Source organism: Acartia tonsa, chromosome 12 (genome assembly GCF_053477335.1).
Source record: "Acartia tonsa isolate MP-2025a chromosome 12, ASM5347733v1, whole genome shotgun sequence".
Lineage (NCBI taxonomy): Eukaryota > Metazoa > Arthropoda > Copepoda > Calanoida > Acartiidae > Acartia > Acartia tonsa.
Window position 1 is genome coordinate 27,155,059 of NC_137271.1, and position 14,212 is coordinate 27,169,270.

The 14,212-nt window shown below is 32.1% G+C and overlaps 2 protein-coding genes across 2 annotated transcripts; both read left to right on the top strand.

Annotated features, from left to right (window-relative positions):
* The first annotated feature begins 1,149 nt into the window (after positions 1-1,149).
* LOC145334754 (glutathione S-transferase omega-1-like) lies at positions 1,150-5,070 on the top strand. Its single transcript, XM_080180353.1, has 10 exons — positions 1,150-1,240; positions 1,631-1,721; positions 1,918-2,030; positions 2,394-2,416; positions 2,804-2,889; positions 3,188-3,267; positions 3,488-3,554; positions 3,659-3,737; positions 4,124-4,243; positions 4,913-5,070. The coding sequence occupies exons 1-10, from the start codon at positions 1,167-1,169 to the stop codon at positions 5,014-5,016; spliced, it is 837 nt and encodes a 278-aa protein (XP_080036479.1). The 5' UTR covers positions 1,150-1,166; the 3' UTR covers positions 5,017-5,070.
* Positions 5,071-10,325: 5,255 nt separating this feature from the next.
* On the top strand, positions 10,326-13,889 carry LOC145333279 (uncharacterized). Its single transcript, XM_080178410.1, has 7 exons — positions 10,326-10,410; positions 10,763-10,836; positions 12,028-12,114; positions 12,436-12,493; positions 12,637-12,700; positions 13,007-13,479; positions 13,788-13,889. The coding sequence occupies exons 1-7, from the start codon at positions 10,342-10,344 to the stop codon at positions 13,887-13,889; spliced, it is 927 nt and encodes a 308-aa protein (XP_080034536.1). The 5' UTR covers positions 10,326-10,341.
* The last annotated feature ends 323 nt before the right edge of the window (positions 13,890-14,212 follow it).

The following is a 14,212-nucleotide window of genomic DNA, read 5'->3' on the forward strand; positions in this document are numbered from 1 at the left end:
AACTAAATTTTTTTCTAAAATACGTTAGATTACCCCACTTAAACCTTTGAAATCCCTAATTTTACCTCTCCCAAAATAAAAAGCTTAGACCTCCCTGTACAGATGGACATATTGCCGGGCTGTAGCGACAGACCCACGAATTATAGAGTAGATGTGAGTTTAGTCAGCAAAATTGGACTCGAAGAACAGGAGAATTGTAGAGTTGTTTCGCCACCAAAAAATTGTTATTGTTAAATTTCAGCAGGTAGGCTTCAAAAGCATCTCTAGAACATCGCTCAAAATATAGGAATTCCAATTTTTTCAGTTGTTCCATTTCATCCACGATTTCGTTTGAGATTTATTATTTATGATTGGTCAACCCCGTTAATTAATTACGAATCTTAGCTGAAAGACAGCTTTTTTGTAAGTAACTTTAGAAAGCAAAAAGCTCTCTTTATTCGTCTGCTTATTAAGTAAACAAGTTTGGATATTTCTACAGAATTTTAATCTGTTTTATTACAGTACAATTATTACAAGTTCAGCCTAGTATAAAGCTGTGTTCTTTTGATAAAAATTTCTTTAGGTGGCGTGTAAAAAAATTAGATACGGAAAACAATTTAGCTAGTAACAACACTGTATACAAAATAACTCTAAAGATAACATTTATACACTGTGATTTTGTGAAATATATCATTTTAAAGCTTTTTTATGGATTAGAGGAACATTTTTTCCAGTATGGCTTCGAAACCGATTGAAATCCGCTGGATTATAACCAATTCTCAGCCATAATGAAAAAAATATGTATACCATAATATTACAGACAATTTTCCACGAATATCAAAATAAAAACATATAAAGGGTGAGCATAAAAAATTTTAAAATTCCAATTGCGCGGCTTGTGTTAATGGTAGAAAAAATGTAAGCATATTGTTAGAACTGCTATGAGGTCTATTTTTGGAAATGCGTAACATTTTTTTTACTTTTAACACAAGCCGCGCAATTTGAATTTTAAAAATCTACGCATTTTTTACCTACCATTTAATTAATACCAGTTTTGTTAGATCGAGCCTTCGGCCCCTCGGGGCTAAAAAACTGGGTTTAATCTTAATCTTTTATTTTAATTTCCGCGGAAAGCTTCAACCATTGACAGACAAACATTGTTCTACTTTGTATTAAAGATACTGGTAATGATATTTCAGATAAAGATGTTAAAACAATATTCTGTTAAAATTATCAAAAATGGTGTTAAAATGTTTAGCAGGTATGTTTTAATTGTCAAACATTCCATTGTGCTGTCTTTGATAGCCTTGATAGGCAATTTTCCTCAAAATGTCTTGTAGAGTACAGAATTTTACATTAAATTGAAAATAAAAGGGGGAGATTATTTTTTTATTTGTTTATTTCTTTGTTTAAAGTTAGGAAAGGTTATAGTTAGTACAATGTAGCCCCGCAGAAATGATTAATCATATATTATCTTATCTAAATTAAATATAATTAATGATTCAAACGGGATAGAATAAAAACTGTATTCCTTTAGTGTTGTTAAACAAGTTCTCGAGGCCAATGTCCAATGCTGAGCCTTGAATTGATTTGTTTAAATGTTTGATTGTTATAATTTGGGTCATTATTTTACATATTATTTTCTATTAAGTACCTCAATCCTAAGAAGTGAAAGCCAACTTGCCTGGAATACACCCCATTTGGCTGTAGGGTCTGCAAAACCTGCCATAGACCCCAACAAGGTGAAATTATGACAAATTTATCTTGGGAGGGTGGTGGTACCCTCCCCCAAATTAGTTATAAACCTTCCCGCGACCTATGATAAGCTACCCTGTTAAGGAGAACCCGATCGGTTCAGCGGTTAGCGAGATCCTTTGGTGCAGACAGACAGACCATAGACAATCTGTTACTTTTAAATAAGAATACTATTTGTTTAAGGTTTATCTGTATAATATGAGATTCTGTCCTTATGCTGAGAGAGCTGTTCTTTCTTTGATGGCCAAAAATATTCAATTTGAAAATATCAACATCAACCTGAATTTTAGACAAAAGTAATTATTTTGAGTAGCACAGCTTCTCTAGACTAGGATTTCTCCGTATGCTCGAGTTCTAGAAAGTAATAGAAATTCGCATTATCAAAAAAATATCTTCATAATTATTGATTTTTTTCTTTTTCAATTATTTATATAAAAAATAGCGACTTAGCCTTGAGAATTTAGGTGTAAATTAGTCATAAACCATCCAGGAACCTGTGTGAAATTTTCACAAAGGGGCGAACTCTGTCCTTAGCGAGATAAAATGGACGAACAAGAAAACCATAATACTTTATAAACATTAGGATGCACCCAAAACTTCTATCCAAAAATATTTTAATCATAATCACAGCTTGATAGAATGATTTAATATTTTTTCAGACAGAAACCTGAATGGTTTTTAGGTAAGATAATTTTTTTTATCAAACGTTTTATTTTATTGTGTGAATATTTCCTTATCATCGGAGGATATAAATCACTTCATAATTCCGCCCATGATAGTTGAAGCATTATGAAACGTTGTGATGAGGCCTTTGACCAATAAGCATCATCTCAATTAATTTAAAACATACATCTGAAAGGTTATTTTGAAGATTCTTTTGGCTGTTGAGTATCGTTTTTTAACTAACTTTGTCCGCCTGTCCCCACTTTTTGCTACATAAAAACTTGATTTAATTAAAGATATATAAATATTGTAGTTGGTCTTGTTTGTTTGGCTTTTATTGATATTTCATAAATTTGTTTAATATATTGTGGTTTCTTACATATGAATAATATAATTCTTGTTTTAGAGGAAACCTTTGGTCAAGTGCCAGTGTTATTATACAAGGATAACATTATCCCAGAATCTTTGATTGTTTGTGATCTAATAGATGAGGTTAAATATTTTTTAAGCTAAGCTTTTCAAGCTTTTCTGTATTTAGGGTCTTTCCGTCCATCTTGGATAGCTCTAGATTTTAATGAAGGTTTGGTTAGATTTGCCCTATTGAATTCAAACAGTTAACGATTTCCTGTATTATTTAGGTACAATTTAGAAATCGTTGCGACTCTGTAATCATTACAAGAAAGTCCGTATGGTAATGTCTAACATGATGATTTATTATACGATTTATTTTGCAATTTGATAATGAAATGTATTGCAATCTCCAATAAATTTTATCTAACAATATTTTTAGCTGTTTGAAGGACCAAAACTGTATCCTGAAGATCCTATGGAGAAAGCTAATGACAAAGTTTTGCTGGCTATTTTTGACAGGTTTACTTCATTTGGGGGGAAATATAAACTTATAAGTATATATCCAAATACAAGAAAAATCCTAAATTTCATAAAATTATTTCATATTTTACAATTAAAACATTTGCTTTTAAAAAACATTCTAAAATTCTAAATGGTGTTCTGAAACATTTACTTATGTTAATTTAATCAAATATAAATGTAAATGTTATTCTTAAAACATTATTTTAAATTATTTCAGATTAAGACCCTCATTTTTCAAGATAGTTTGGTCAAGCGATCAAGATGCTAAGAGCGTTGCTTATGAGGTATCTTTTATCATTCAAAGTTTTAATCATAGGATGTAAATTTTAATTGATGACAAAATAAAAATTATAGGATTAATTCCTGTTTATTGGCCCTAAATTCATAGGACCTTTGTGAGAAGCTAAAGCCTATAGAAGAAGAATATCTTAAACGAGGCACAGCCTTCTTTGGTGGCGAAAATCCAGGTAAAAATTACAAAACGATTTGTATTCTATTTTCAAAGAAAGCAGACTTCAAAATTTTGGGTGCTTTAACTCAAACTGTCGGTTAAGCACTGATAACCCCTACCCCCTTTTTTCTAAAAAATAAATTGAAGATTAGGGAGTGATCATTTTTGTCTTATGCCAAACACCTTCAAAGAGCCCTAACCTATCCTAAGAGATCTTGCTCTAAACTAATAAACAAACAAACGAAAAATTATCCCCCACCCTAATTGATTTTAAAATGATTTCAAAATAATGGGAGGGGGGGGGGTATCGTTGCTTAACATGATACTTTGTGTGAAAGTGCATTTTTTACAGTCGTTCCTAAAATATCTACCAAATCTTGTCTATCCTGTTTTGTTATTTAGGAATGTTGGATTGGTTGATGTGGCCCTGGTTTGAAAGACTACCTGTGTTTACACACATGAACCTACCTGTCCCTCACTTCCCTGGCCTCAATGCTTACCAACAAGCCATGTGGAATACAGGTAGATAGATAGTTACTGACATAGACAGAAGGACATAACTACATGTTAAACACATTCAAACAGGCTTTGGGAAATACATGTAGATAGATAGAAAGACTTATAAAATTAGATTTACCATTACTTCCTTCGATTTAAGTGATCATCTAGAGAATCCACAGCATCATCCACGTGTAATGGGGTGCGATACTCTAACACCCAAGGATATTAGGTTAAGTAACATCCATCAGACAACCAACCTTTTGATTGCACGATCTTTGTCTGAGAAGTCCTAACTGTGCATGGTAGTAAGTTGCGCCTGTTTATGGGCCAAAGCGTTCCCCTACTCTTTCTATTTATGTCGCGCACCTGACATAGCAGCAGTAGGAATCCTTTTTAGCGTCTTAGTTAAGACGCGGTGTCGGACCGAGAATTGAACCTATCACCTCGGCGATGAGCGGATGCGCTACATGTTGAGTCACGGTCGTATACCTAAAAAGAAAGGTAGTTAAATGTCTAGATATTTAAATATATTCATTGAAATATATTTTCCCTACATGCATGATGACAAACATTTAGAATATGATGGATTGACAAATGGATGGATGGATGGATGGATATATACAATATACATTCCCTATAGAGTGTTAGATGGATGCATAAAATTATATGACTTTATTGCCTTTTTTTCAGAACCAGTGAAAAAGTATGGGTTATCTGCTGATGAACATTTTCAGTTTCTCAAGCAATTTTCTGATAAAACTACCCCAATTGATTATGATTTCCTTATTAAATAACGATTAGTATTTGATTAATTTTGTATTTTTGAAATAAATATATTCGGTTAATAATCATGAAAATTTATTTATTTACTACGAATGAATGAGATAGAAATTATAATCCTAATTAGCAAAACAAAATTTCCTTTAGAACGAGTACAAAACACCAACCAAAGCAATTGTAGATAAATAAATTCCAAATGCTATTCTTATGTATCATCCCTTCTACTTGAAAAATATTAGCAAATACTTTTAGAATATGACAATAGTCTAACAATTATCTATCTGACACTTTCTAAAAGAAAACGAAAAGAATGACAACAATAACAAAAGCGAATCTAAAAAATTTAGCAAATAAAAATTAAGAGTGACAGTTGGTGCCTAGTGAGCTCAGAACACCCTTTCCTTGGTTTAAACAAGGATGAGAACATCCATAAAAGCGAAGCACTGAAACGGTAGGACAAACGGACATTAACACTTATTTAGTGTCAGAAATGAAAAATTAGAATATAAATGTATAAGAGTCGAAGCAAAATTGTAAGTAAATTTGTTGAAAAACTGCTTGATACAGGATAATGTTTATGGACATACTTACATTTTTAGAACTTGATTATAGAGTTGCTTCGCTTCTAACATTATACTTTGTTGTCCCATTAATCAACATACCAAAAATCAGATCAATCGAATGATTAGATCACTTAAAAATTTGTTGTTAAAAAGTAAAAAAATCAACATGTTTAAAATGGACATACGGAAATTCTTACTGATTATAGAGTTGCTACGCTTTCTAAATCGTACCTAACTACTAAAGGAATCACAATGCAAAGTTTGAAATCGATAGGACAATTCTAACATGCCTAAATTAACAAAAAAAAGCTATCCATCTTGACGGACGGACGTACGGACGGACCGACCCTAATTATAGAATAGCTTAGCTTTTTAATTGAAAGGTATTGGAAAACCATAAACGTCAAAAGGTGGGGGTAAAGGGGTGATTCCATCTCTCAAACTTTATTTTACTCCTCTCAAACTTTTAAAAATATATTAGATTACCCTTCTTAAAACTTTGAAATCCGTCATTTTACCCCCCTTAAAATAAAAAGCTTGGATGTCCCTGGTGGAACACGTTTTAATTGAAGAAACAAATTATTCAAAATATAGTCTGAAATAAATTTATTTGAATTCGGAAAGTTTTCTTACATTTCAAAACATAAGTATAGAGAAGCAACTCTTCTAACATTTTGTCACATAAGTATTTCTGAGCTCAAGTTCTTTTGATGCTATTTTTGGTCAAAAATATCTTTCTCCGTTATGAAGTTGTTATAAAATTGGTTCATGACCGCATTGCATTGCTTAAAATCGAAGGACAATTCTAACATAATTTAAATAACGTCAGGTCCACGAGTCCCTGGCAAGAAAAATACATTTTCAAGTCCCTATCATCCATCTATCTATCTATATATTTATTTGGTTAACTGCTATAAGTTTCTTTCTGTCCAAGTTGTTTTTACTTTCACATTTACTAAAATTTTTGGCTTATCATCTTCAACGGGTCAAAGTTGCCAAATTTTATTTATGAATGACTACTTCTTTTTAGTCTTATTCGCAACAAATTTTGTGGTTTTATTTATTTTAAAAGTTTTAAATAACAAAGTAAGTGTTTGCTTTTTTGAAGGATATTTACTTTGTAATTTAAGAATTTATTTAGAAGTATGAAAATTTAAAGGCAAACGAAAGCTTCGTTAATAATTTAAGGGTATGTACAATGTACATATTTTCTTCTTTACATAGAATGATAGATTTTACTTAATTCAAGTAAATATTTAAGATGTACTTGAAGTAAAATTTTAATCATCGCAGCTGCTCTATAAGTATTGCTTGTATATAGGTCAGTAAGTCATTGTAAATTACATTTATGTAATTGTGTTTGTCAAGATTTTTGACCCCCCCCCCCCCCCCCCCCACCTTAAAACAAAATAGATGGATGTAAATCTTTGTCACAGGCAGTGTATCTAACCCACTTGTTTTTGCCGGCGTTTCCCACTTTGCACGCCTCTGAATTTTAAATTATCTTCAGTAAAACTTTTATTGTGTTTTATAGTCAAATTTAACAATACTAGAAAATAATGTAATTGCTTAAATATTTGTATGAAATGGAAATTCCTTTAAACTAAAATTATTTTCTAAATGTAGGTTATTTTAAAAAGGACACAGTATCAACAAAGAGAGAGAGTGGAGAAAGATGACTTGACTTCTTTGGTGCTTAATATAGTGTATATACATTTGCGCTACAAAAATTAATTATGTCTATAAACAGCGTAGCAATAACAATCTATCAACCGGAAGGTTGAAAAATATATATGCTTTGTTTTTTTTGTTTTCAAATATAAAAAAATTATATCTTGATAATACAATTTTGCTAAGATGTTGAACTATCTGAATTGTATGAATATTGTCGGCTTTTCAAAATATAAGAGGGCTTCTTTATACACTCTAACACACATGCACACAATTAGACATACACACTCACACATATACACACGCACACACTTATGTCAAAACACTAAAATGGTAGAAATAAAAATTTGAGAGACATAGGGAGAGAGAGAGAGAGAGTTAGAAAGCAACTTTCTTATTTATCTCATTCCCACGCTGGCTCTTACCATGGAAAGACATACGGCGCGGGTTCGAGCCTTAAACATTTTAATCATTTGTTGTTAAAATGGCTAAAAAGAATTTTTTTATTTTAAAATGGTAATAAGGATTTTTTTAGAACTACATATTTCCATAATTTTGGCCATCATAATCCATTTTTTAATTTTTTTTACATTTTACAAGTTGTTAACAACCATCGTGGATTGAACCTGTGTTTTAAAGTATTGGACTGCAAGTGATAAATCCAGGCAAAAGTGATATACAGTTTTAAACATTTTAGTGCAGTTTCTTTAAAGTAACAAATTTTGATTATCTAAATGTATAGAATTGAAAAATTAAAATTGCTAAAAGTCATAGTTGATTATGTTATAATTCTTTTTATATTATGGAATAAAATGTTACTTAAAGCAACTTCTTTGGATGGGGAGTCATTTTTTCCTAAGGGCGATTTCTCTTGGGAGGGTATCCTCCCCTAAGATAATTATAAACCTTCCCTGGACCAATAGGAAGATCACTTCATAGGAGAACCATTTCGGTTCAGCGGTTAGTGATATCCTTCGCTGTCCACACACGGACAGACAGAGACATCCTGTTACCTTTCTCTAACAAGGATAACTTTCCTCCAAAGGTAGCTTTGGTGGATTTCAATGAAGATTCAATAAATATTTCAGCTTTGTTAATAAAAACAGGTTTTTTTTGCTGAAATGAATGTCCACCAAATCCAACATTTATGCCTTTTTCTCTTTAAGCTTCCCTGTTTCTTCTCCTCATAACCACACATTTAAATTCTTCCTGGTTTCCAGTGACACCAAATATCATACAGAAGCAAAATTTGAAACATCATACACCCCCCCCCCCCAGTTATTAGTTGACAAAATAACCCCTTTTTCCCTGTTCTTCAGCTTAAGATATTTTTTTTGCAATATAGCAGCTGCAAATATAGTATCTATTTGATTGAGGAATATAAAATAGCATAAAACCATCCTAAAATTAAGCTAAAAAATTTGATAGCATAGAACCAATTAGGGTTCTTTGTAAAGCTTCTTGGTAACGGACAAAATAAATAAAACAAAGAATTAGGAAGAAGATCACGGCACGGTTATTAATAACTACAGGTTATAAAAAAGTTTTTTTTTAAGTTTTTTAATAAAAGGAGGTTTTCCTGGTTCTTATGCTATTTAAGGATTTTAACTAAATTTTTAATACAGAGTAGACAAAGTTGTAAGCATAGTTTTTTTGTTCATATAATTAATCTTCTCTTAAAAGATTGTTATTGTCCAATGTCAAATTTTTATATTTTTTTTCATGGCTTTCTTAATTGTTTTTTCTTATGTTAATACCTGTCCTTTTGGTCATGTTAAAACGGTGAATTCTTTTTACTTCAGAGTGATATCTCTTTTACTCTCTTTTCTTATTTATCTATCTATCACTTTCTCTCTAATTATTTATCTATCTATCGTCCGCTTTCTCGCTTCCTGTAAATTGTGCTAAGCGCAGTTATATCCTAATTTTCCAAGTGAAAGCACGTACACAACCTGAAGACCATTTATTAGTGAAGATACTTTAGTTTGAGTGTTGGTTTGTATTTTCTTGTCTTGTACATAATAATTAGACTGGACATGAGAATTTGATTTGTCCTTTTTAAGAGGCTCTGTTTCAAGGATCTTAATAATGAAATACAATTATTTGTTTGAAAGTTTGGACACTGCTAAATAGTTCGGAACCAACCAATCAAAATTCTATTAAAGTATCCAAAGTTTTTAGCCAACAAATTTGTTCAGGGGGTAAAATGAGAGTTCCTAGGAAAAATTTTGTATATAGAAAAGATGATAATAATTTTCATTTAAGAAAGTTAAAGGGTCATTGCTCTTTAAGTACTTAATTCTTTATTCTTGTTCTAAACCACAATTTAAGTAAATCAATCATAAAGATCGTAATCAACTCTTGTAAGCACTCCTTTTTAGTAAAGGCTAGGAATCGTTCGAAAATGGAATTTTGTTGCTGATTGTTAACTATGACTTGGTGGCAGTTACATCTGTCTGCTGTTTCCAACATAGTGTCGGCAACTGTTTGGAATTTAGCAGCCATATTACGTGGCTGTGGAGGAAAATTATATAAGCAGCTGCCTAGCCCTAATTTAGATATATTAAAACCTGTGTAACTCTTTGATTGTCCCCCGGGGTAATGCCAAGATAAATAAAATTGCATTTAATTATGCATAAATAATTTTAAAATAATTGTTACTTTCATGGACAAGGTATTATTCATGCCAAATTTTAACATCTTTAAAATAAACCTTTATTGTGGATTTGCGACAGGGATTAAAGATTAACTGAAATGTGTTTCACACCTTATTCCAGCACACTTATATGAGTATGAGTATGAGCGAAACCTAGAGGCTATGAGCGAAGCAAATAGTATTTATGCATAGCAATAATTAAATCAAAATACTTATTTCTTAAATTGTCTTTAGACTTAAATGTTTGACAAACTAAAAGCAAAATTAAGTGTCAGCAATTGCAAAGAAAAGAGAAAGCAAGGAATCGCCGTCTTCAAAAATTACTTGTTGATTAATAAATATATAATTATTATTTTCTTAATCATTCAGGCATAAAAATTTCTTGCAAGCAAGCATTTTGAATATTGAAATTTATTTTTTATCCCCTGTTGGTTTCTTTCAGAACTAAAATGTGGCTGCAGAACCAAGTTTGGTTGGCGGCCTGTGCTCTCATAGTTCTTAATCATGTCATGGCAGAGGTAAAATTTATTTGTAGAGGGCTTTCCTGGAAAATTTGTGCCTCCAATATTCTGCCAGTGAACAAAACTCTCTGTTAGGTGCTTTCCATTGCAAAGCAAGCACATCCTACCTTCTCTTTTATTCTTTAATGAAATAATAAGGGGAAGAGGTAGATTGTTTTTGTATTTATATCAATAACAAAACCTTTATAGATATATGTATAAATTATTTACTTGAAGTTGAAAAATGCTTCTTTTATTGATATACCATTTTTATGTCATCTTTACTTGTTATATCTAACTTAATTATATTTGAACTATCTGTCCCTCTAATTTGTGTTTTTTGGTAAAATTATTGAAAATAAAATTTTAGGGAATTGATGAGAAGAATTCTGGAGATGTGAAAATAGTTTGTCACAGTGTCACTGAGGATAACACTAGTTTGAGGTATGTTATTAAGAAAAAGAAATGTATGTATAATACCCCGTCCCGTTTTAGAAAAGTTTTGCTAAAATTTTGGCCCCAGCCAAAATATGGTTGATTTATGCAAAAAAAAAAAGACCCATGCAAAATATTTTTTCTCAAATGCAAAAATTGCGATGGTACAAACACTGCAAATTTTTTAAAATCTGCAAAGATACCTGTTTTTAAAGCTCTTGTACCATCTCAATTTTAATGTTTTTACAAAATTTAATTCTAATGTGTCAATATAAACCTGAATACTGGATACCCGGCATTATAAATCAGCCAGATATCTGTATCTGTCCAATCCGTCTAAATCCTATTAATTATGTATGCAATTTGGCAATTTTGACTTTGGAAGATTACTTGCTACACCTTAGTTCTTCATATATATGTTATAGTTTAGACGGCCCCCATTTTTTGGGTAAATTTCATGTTTATATCGACACACTAGAATTCAAATTTTGTAAAAATCTTTAAAATTGAGATGGTACAAAGGCTTTAAAAACAGGTCTTTTTGCAGAATTTAAAAACTTTGCAGTGCTTATACCATCGCAATTTTTGCATGACTGAAAAAATATTTTGCATGGGTCATTTTTTTTTGCATAAATCAACCATATTTTGGCTGGGGGCCAAAATGTTAAAAAAAAAATTTCTAAATCGGGACGGGGTAATGTATAAGTATACTATCCAGACAACTACATGGCCCTAGTGGTGGAGACCCTTTTCGTCTGCTAGCAAATTGCTTTTCTTTTGTAGGGACTCGTCTGGGTTTGTATTTCCGACGTTATTAGCTGATTTATAAGACACATTTTACTTTAATATTAAGAAATGTGTATTTAATTATGTGTTTTTTGTAGAATGGGCATTATCAATGCAATATATTGTCTTAATGTCAAATTAAGTAAATGCTGGGAAGGAGGGGATATTGAGCCATCTATTACAAAAGTCCCCAAAGTTTTATAATAACGTTTCAACCACTAACTACTAAAAGGGTAATTTTGTTTATCATCATTGTGGATGTATAACAATATATAGGTCATTGTATTATCCATTTAGGTCCCTGAAATATATTGCAAAATCGTATCTTTTGATATTATCACTATTTTCGATAGATTATCTCGATACTGTAATATACCACTACAGAAATCAAACTTGAAGTCTTTAATATTTCAGTTTGTCTGTTGTTGACAAATCCCTGAATGATTTGAAAGAGCTTGTGGAGGCTATGTGCGCTGGTCATACGTCTAGTGGCATGCCAAAGTAAGTTCAACATATTTTTACTAATTTTATTTTACTGAAAGCCATAGGAACTAACAGGTCTAAATAGTCAATTTAAACTGTAAGTGAATGGAATATATTAAAACTAAAAAAAATTGATCATTACCTCAAAGTGCATGGTCGTTCCAAAAACAATAACGCCCCCCCCCCCCCCCTTAATTGAATTAAATAAAAAATTATTAGTGCTTTATTTCTTTTTCTTTATTACTTTAAGCCAGGTTAGGTTAATGTATACTGGGTAGGAGTTCTATGCTCAATAGGAACATTGAGGGAAAGTAAGTACCATATATTCTTCTTTTTTAGTCTTTGGGAGGCCAGTTGGAAAAACAAAGCAGAACTTGGAGTTGTTTCAAATTTTAAGGTAATTTTTTCATATTAGAAAAAAATTAATTAAAAACATTTTTAATAAACATGTTTTGATGGTATTCTTTGTACATGCGCTATTTTTTGTTGTCAATTTTCAAAATCCTAAATTCCTACAAATAATATCTATTACTGTTTTAGATGATAACGTCCGAGGAAGAAGCTTTGGCTTTGGGAGGCCTACCACCCCCACAACCTCTTCCAGGTATAAACATTGATATTGATTAGAGGGGTGAGGAGGTTCTTCAACCCTTCTTTCATTTTTAAGGACCTCTCATACCACAACAAAATTGTTTTTTATTAATATACCTGGTAATTTTCGTTTTCGATTTTAAAAAAGTGAAAATAGTTATTTTTCGCATCGTATTATAAACAGCTATAAACAGATATAAAAATGTACAATACGATACGATACATGATATTTAAGTATGGCCTAGAATCGGATCTTATCCTGCGGATATATAATCAGTTTTGAAGCCATACTGGATAAAATATTATTCTTTTTAATCAGGATCCCAACAGAGCAGCAGTAACAAGGAGGAAGATGTTAAACTTGACTCTAACAATGACATCACTGATGACGTCACCAAAATCATGGAGGAAAAGCCAGCTGTTGTTGTCGCGCAACCCGCCTCCCCCGCCGCCCAAGAGCCTGCCTCCCCCAAAGAACCCGCCCAACCAATCCCGCCAGAAGAGGTTGAGGTGAAAACCTACCTGGGACGTCTCAAGGGATATAGAAACAAGCTTGATAAGGGGGAGGGATACATCTACTCTTTCCTTGGAGTACCCTATGCTCAAGCCCCGATTGGAAAGCGCCGTTTCAAGGCGCCGCTACCAGTGACAGCATACAAAAGTGATGAGGCTTTTGGATTCCGTGCAGAATGCGCTCAGGTCAAGGCTTATGGTGAGAAGAGGTTCCAGTTTGTTGGCTCCGAGGATTGTTTATTCCTCAATATATTCTCACCCTCGTTGACACAAAATAAGGCAAGGATATTATTATTACAGTTTGGAATATTGTTTTTAAATATATAATCATGAAAAGAATGCTATGCAAGACCATTTTACATTTTAATTGACTAATGGTAGGCCAGTATAACTTCTTTTTTGATAGTCACTTTACAAAGCTTCTGGACTGGTTACAAAGTATTTTACAGGGGAAAAAGAACATTTCCAAGAAATTACCTTCAAAAATTCTATAGAAAAATCTTATTTTAATTATAATTTTTAAAAATTGATTCTTAAATGATATAAATTTGTTTTTCAATCTGTAAAAATAATATTTTAAAAACTAGGACGCACTGAAGCCAGTGATGGTATGGTTCCACGGCGGAGCTTTCACTATGGGCGCTGGTAATGAGTATATCCCAGTGGAAATGGTTAAAAAGGAAAGATAGCACATATAAATTTTAAAAATCATAAATAAAACGATAACAGTTATTTTCATAGGGAGTGAGGCATTAAATAAACAAATTTCATTCTGAAAAAAATATTGGTTTAATAAATGGTACAAATTTTATATGTATAGAATAGGGATTAGGGGCAATTACAATGGTCAAGGACATAGACGTCCAAGGGGGGGGGGGTAATGGGGCGATTACCCCCCCCCCAAATGAATTTAGGGGGGGGGGTAGGCACCCCCAAAATTTTTTTCATTTTACACCCCCCCCCCCATTTAAAATTTACCCCTACCCTGGGGGTGCCTTAGGCACCCCCAACC

Coding starts and splice junctions, on each gene's coding strand:
- LOC145334754 (XM_080180353.1), top strand. CDS start 1,167: ATGATATTTCAGATAAAGATGTTAAAACAATATTCTGTTAAAATTATC. Junction 1,241..1,630: donor GGTGTTAAAATGTTTAGCAG/GTATGTTTTAAT, acceptor TTTTCTATTAAG/TACCTCAATCCTAAGAAGTG. Junction 2,417..2,803: donor GAAACCTGAATGGTTTTTAG/GTAAGATAATTT, acceptor TTCTTGTTTTAG/AGGAAACCTTTGGTCAAGTG.
- LOC145333279 (XM_080178410.1), top strand. CDS start 10,342: ATGTGGCTGCAGAACCAAGTTTGGTTGGCGGCCTGTGCTCTCATAGTT. Junction 12,115..12,435: donor ACGTCTAGTGGCATGCCAAA/GTAAGTTCAACA, acceptor CTTCTTTTTTAG/TCTTTGGGAGGCCAGTTGGA. Junction 13,480..13,787: donor CCTCGTTGACACAAAATAAG/GCAAGGATATTA, acceptor TTTAAAAACTAG/GACGCACTGAAGCCAGTGAT.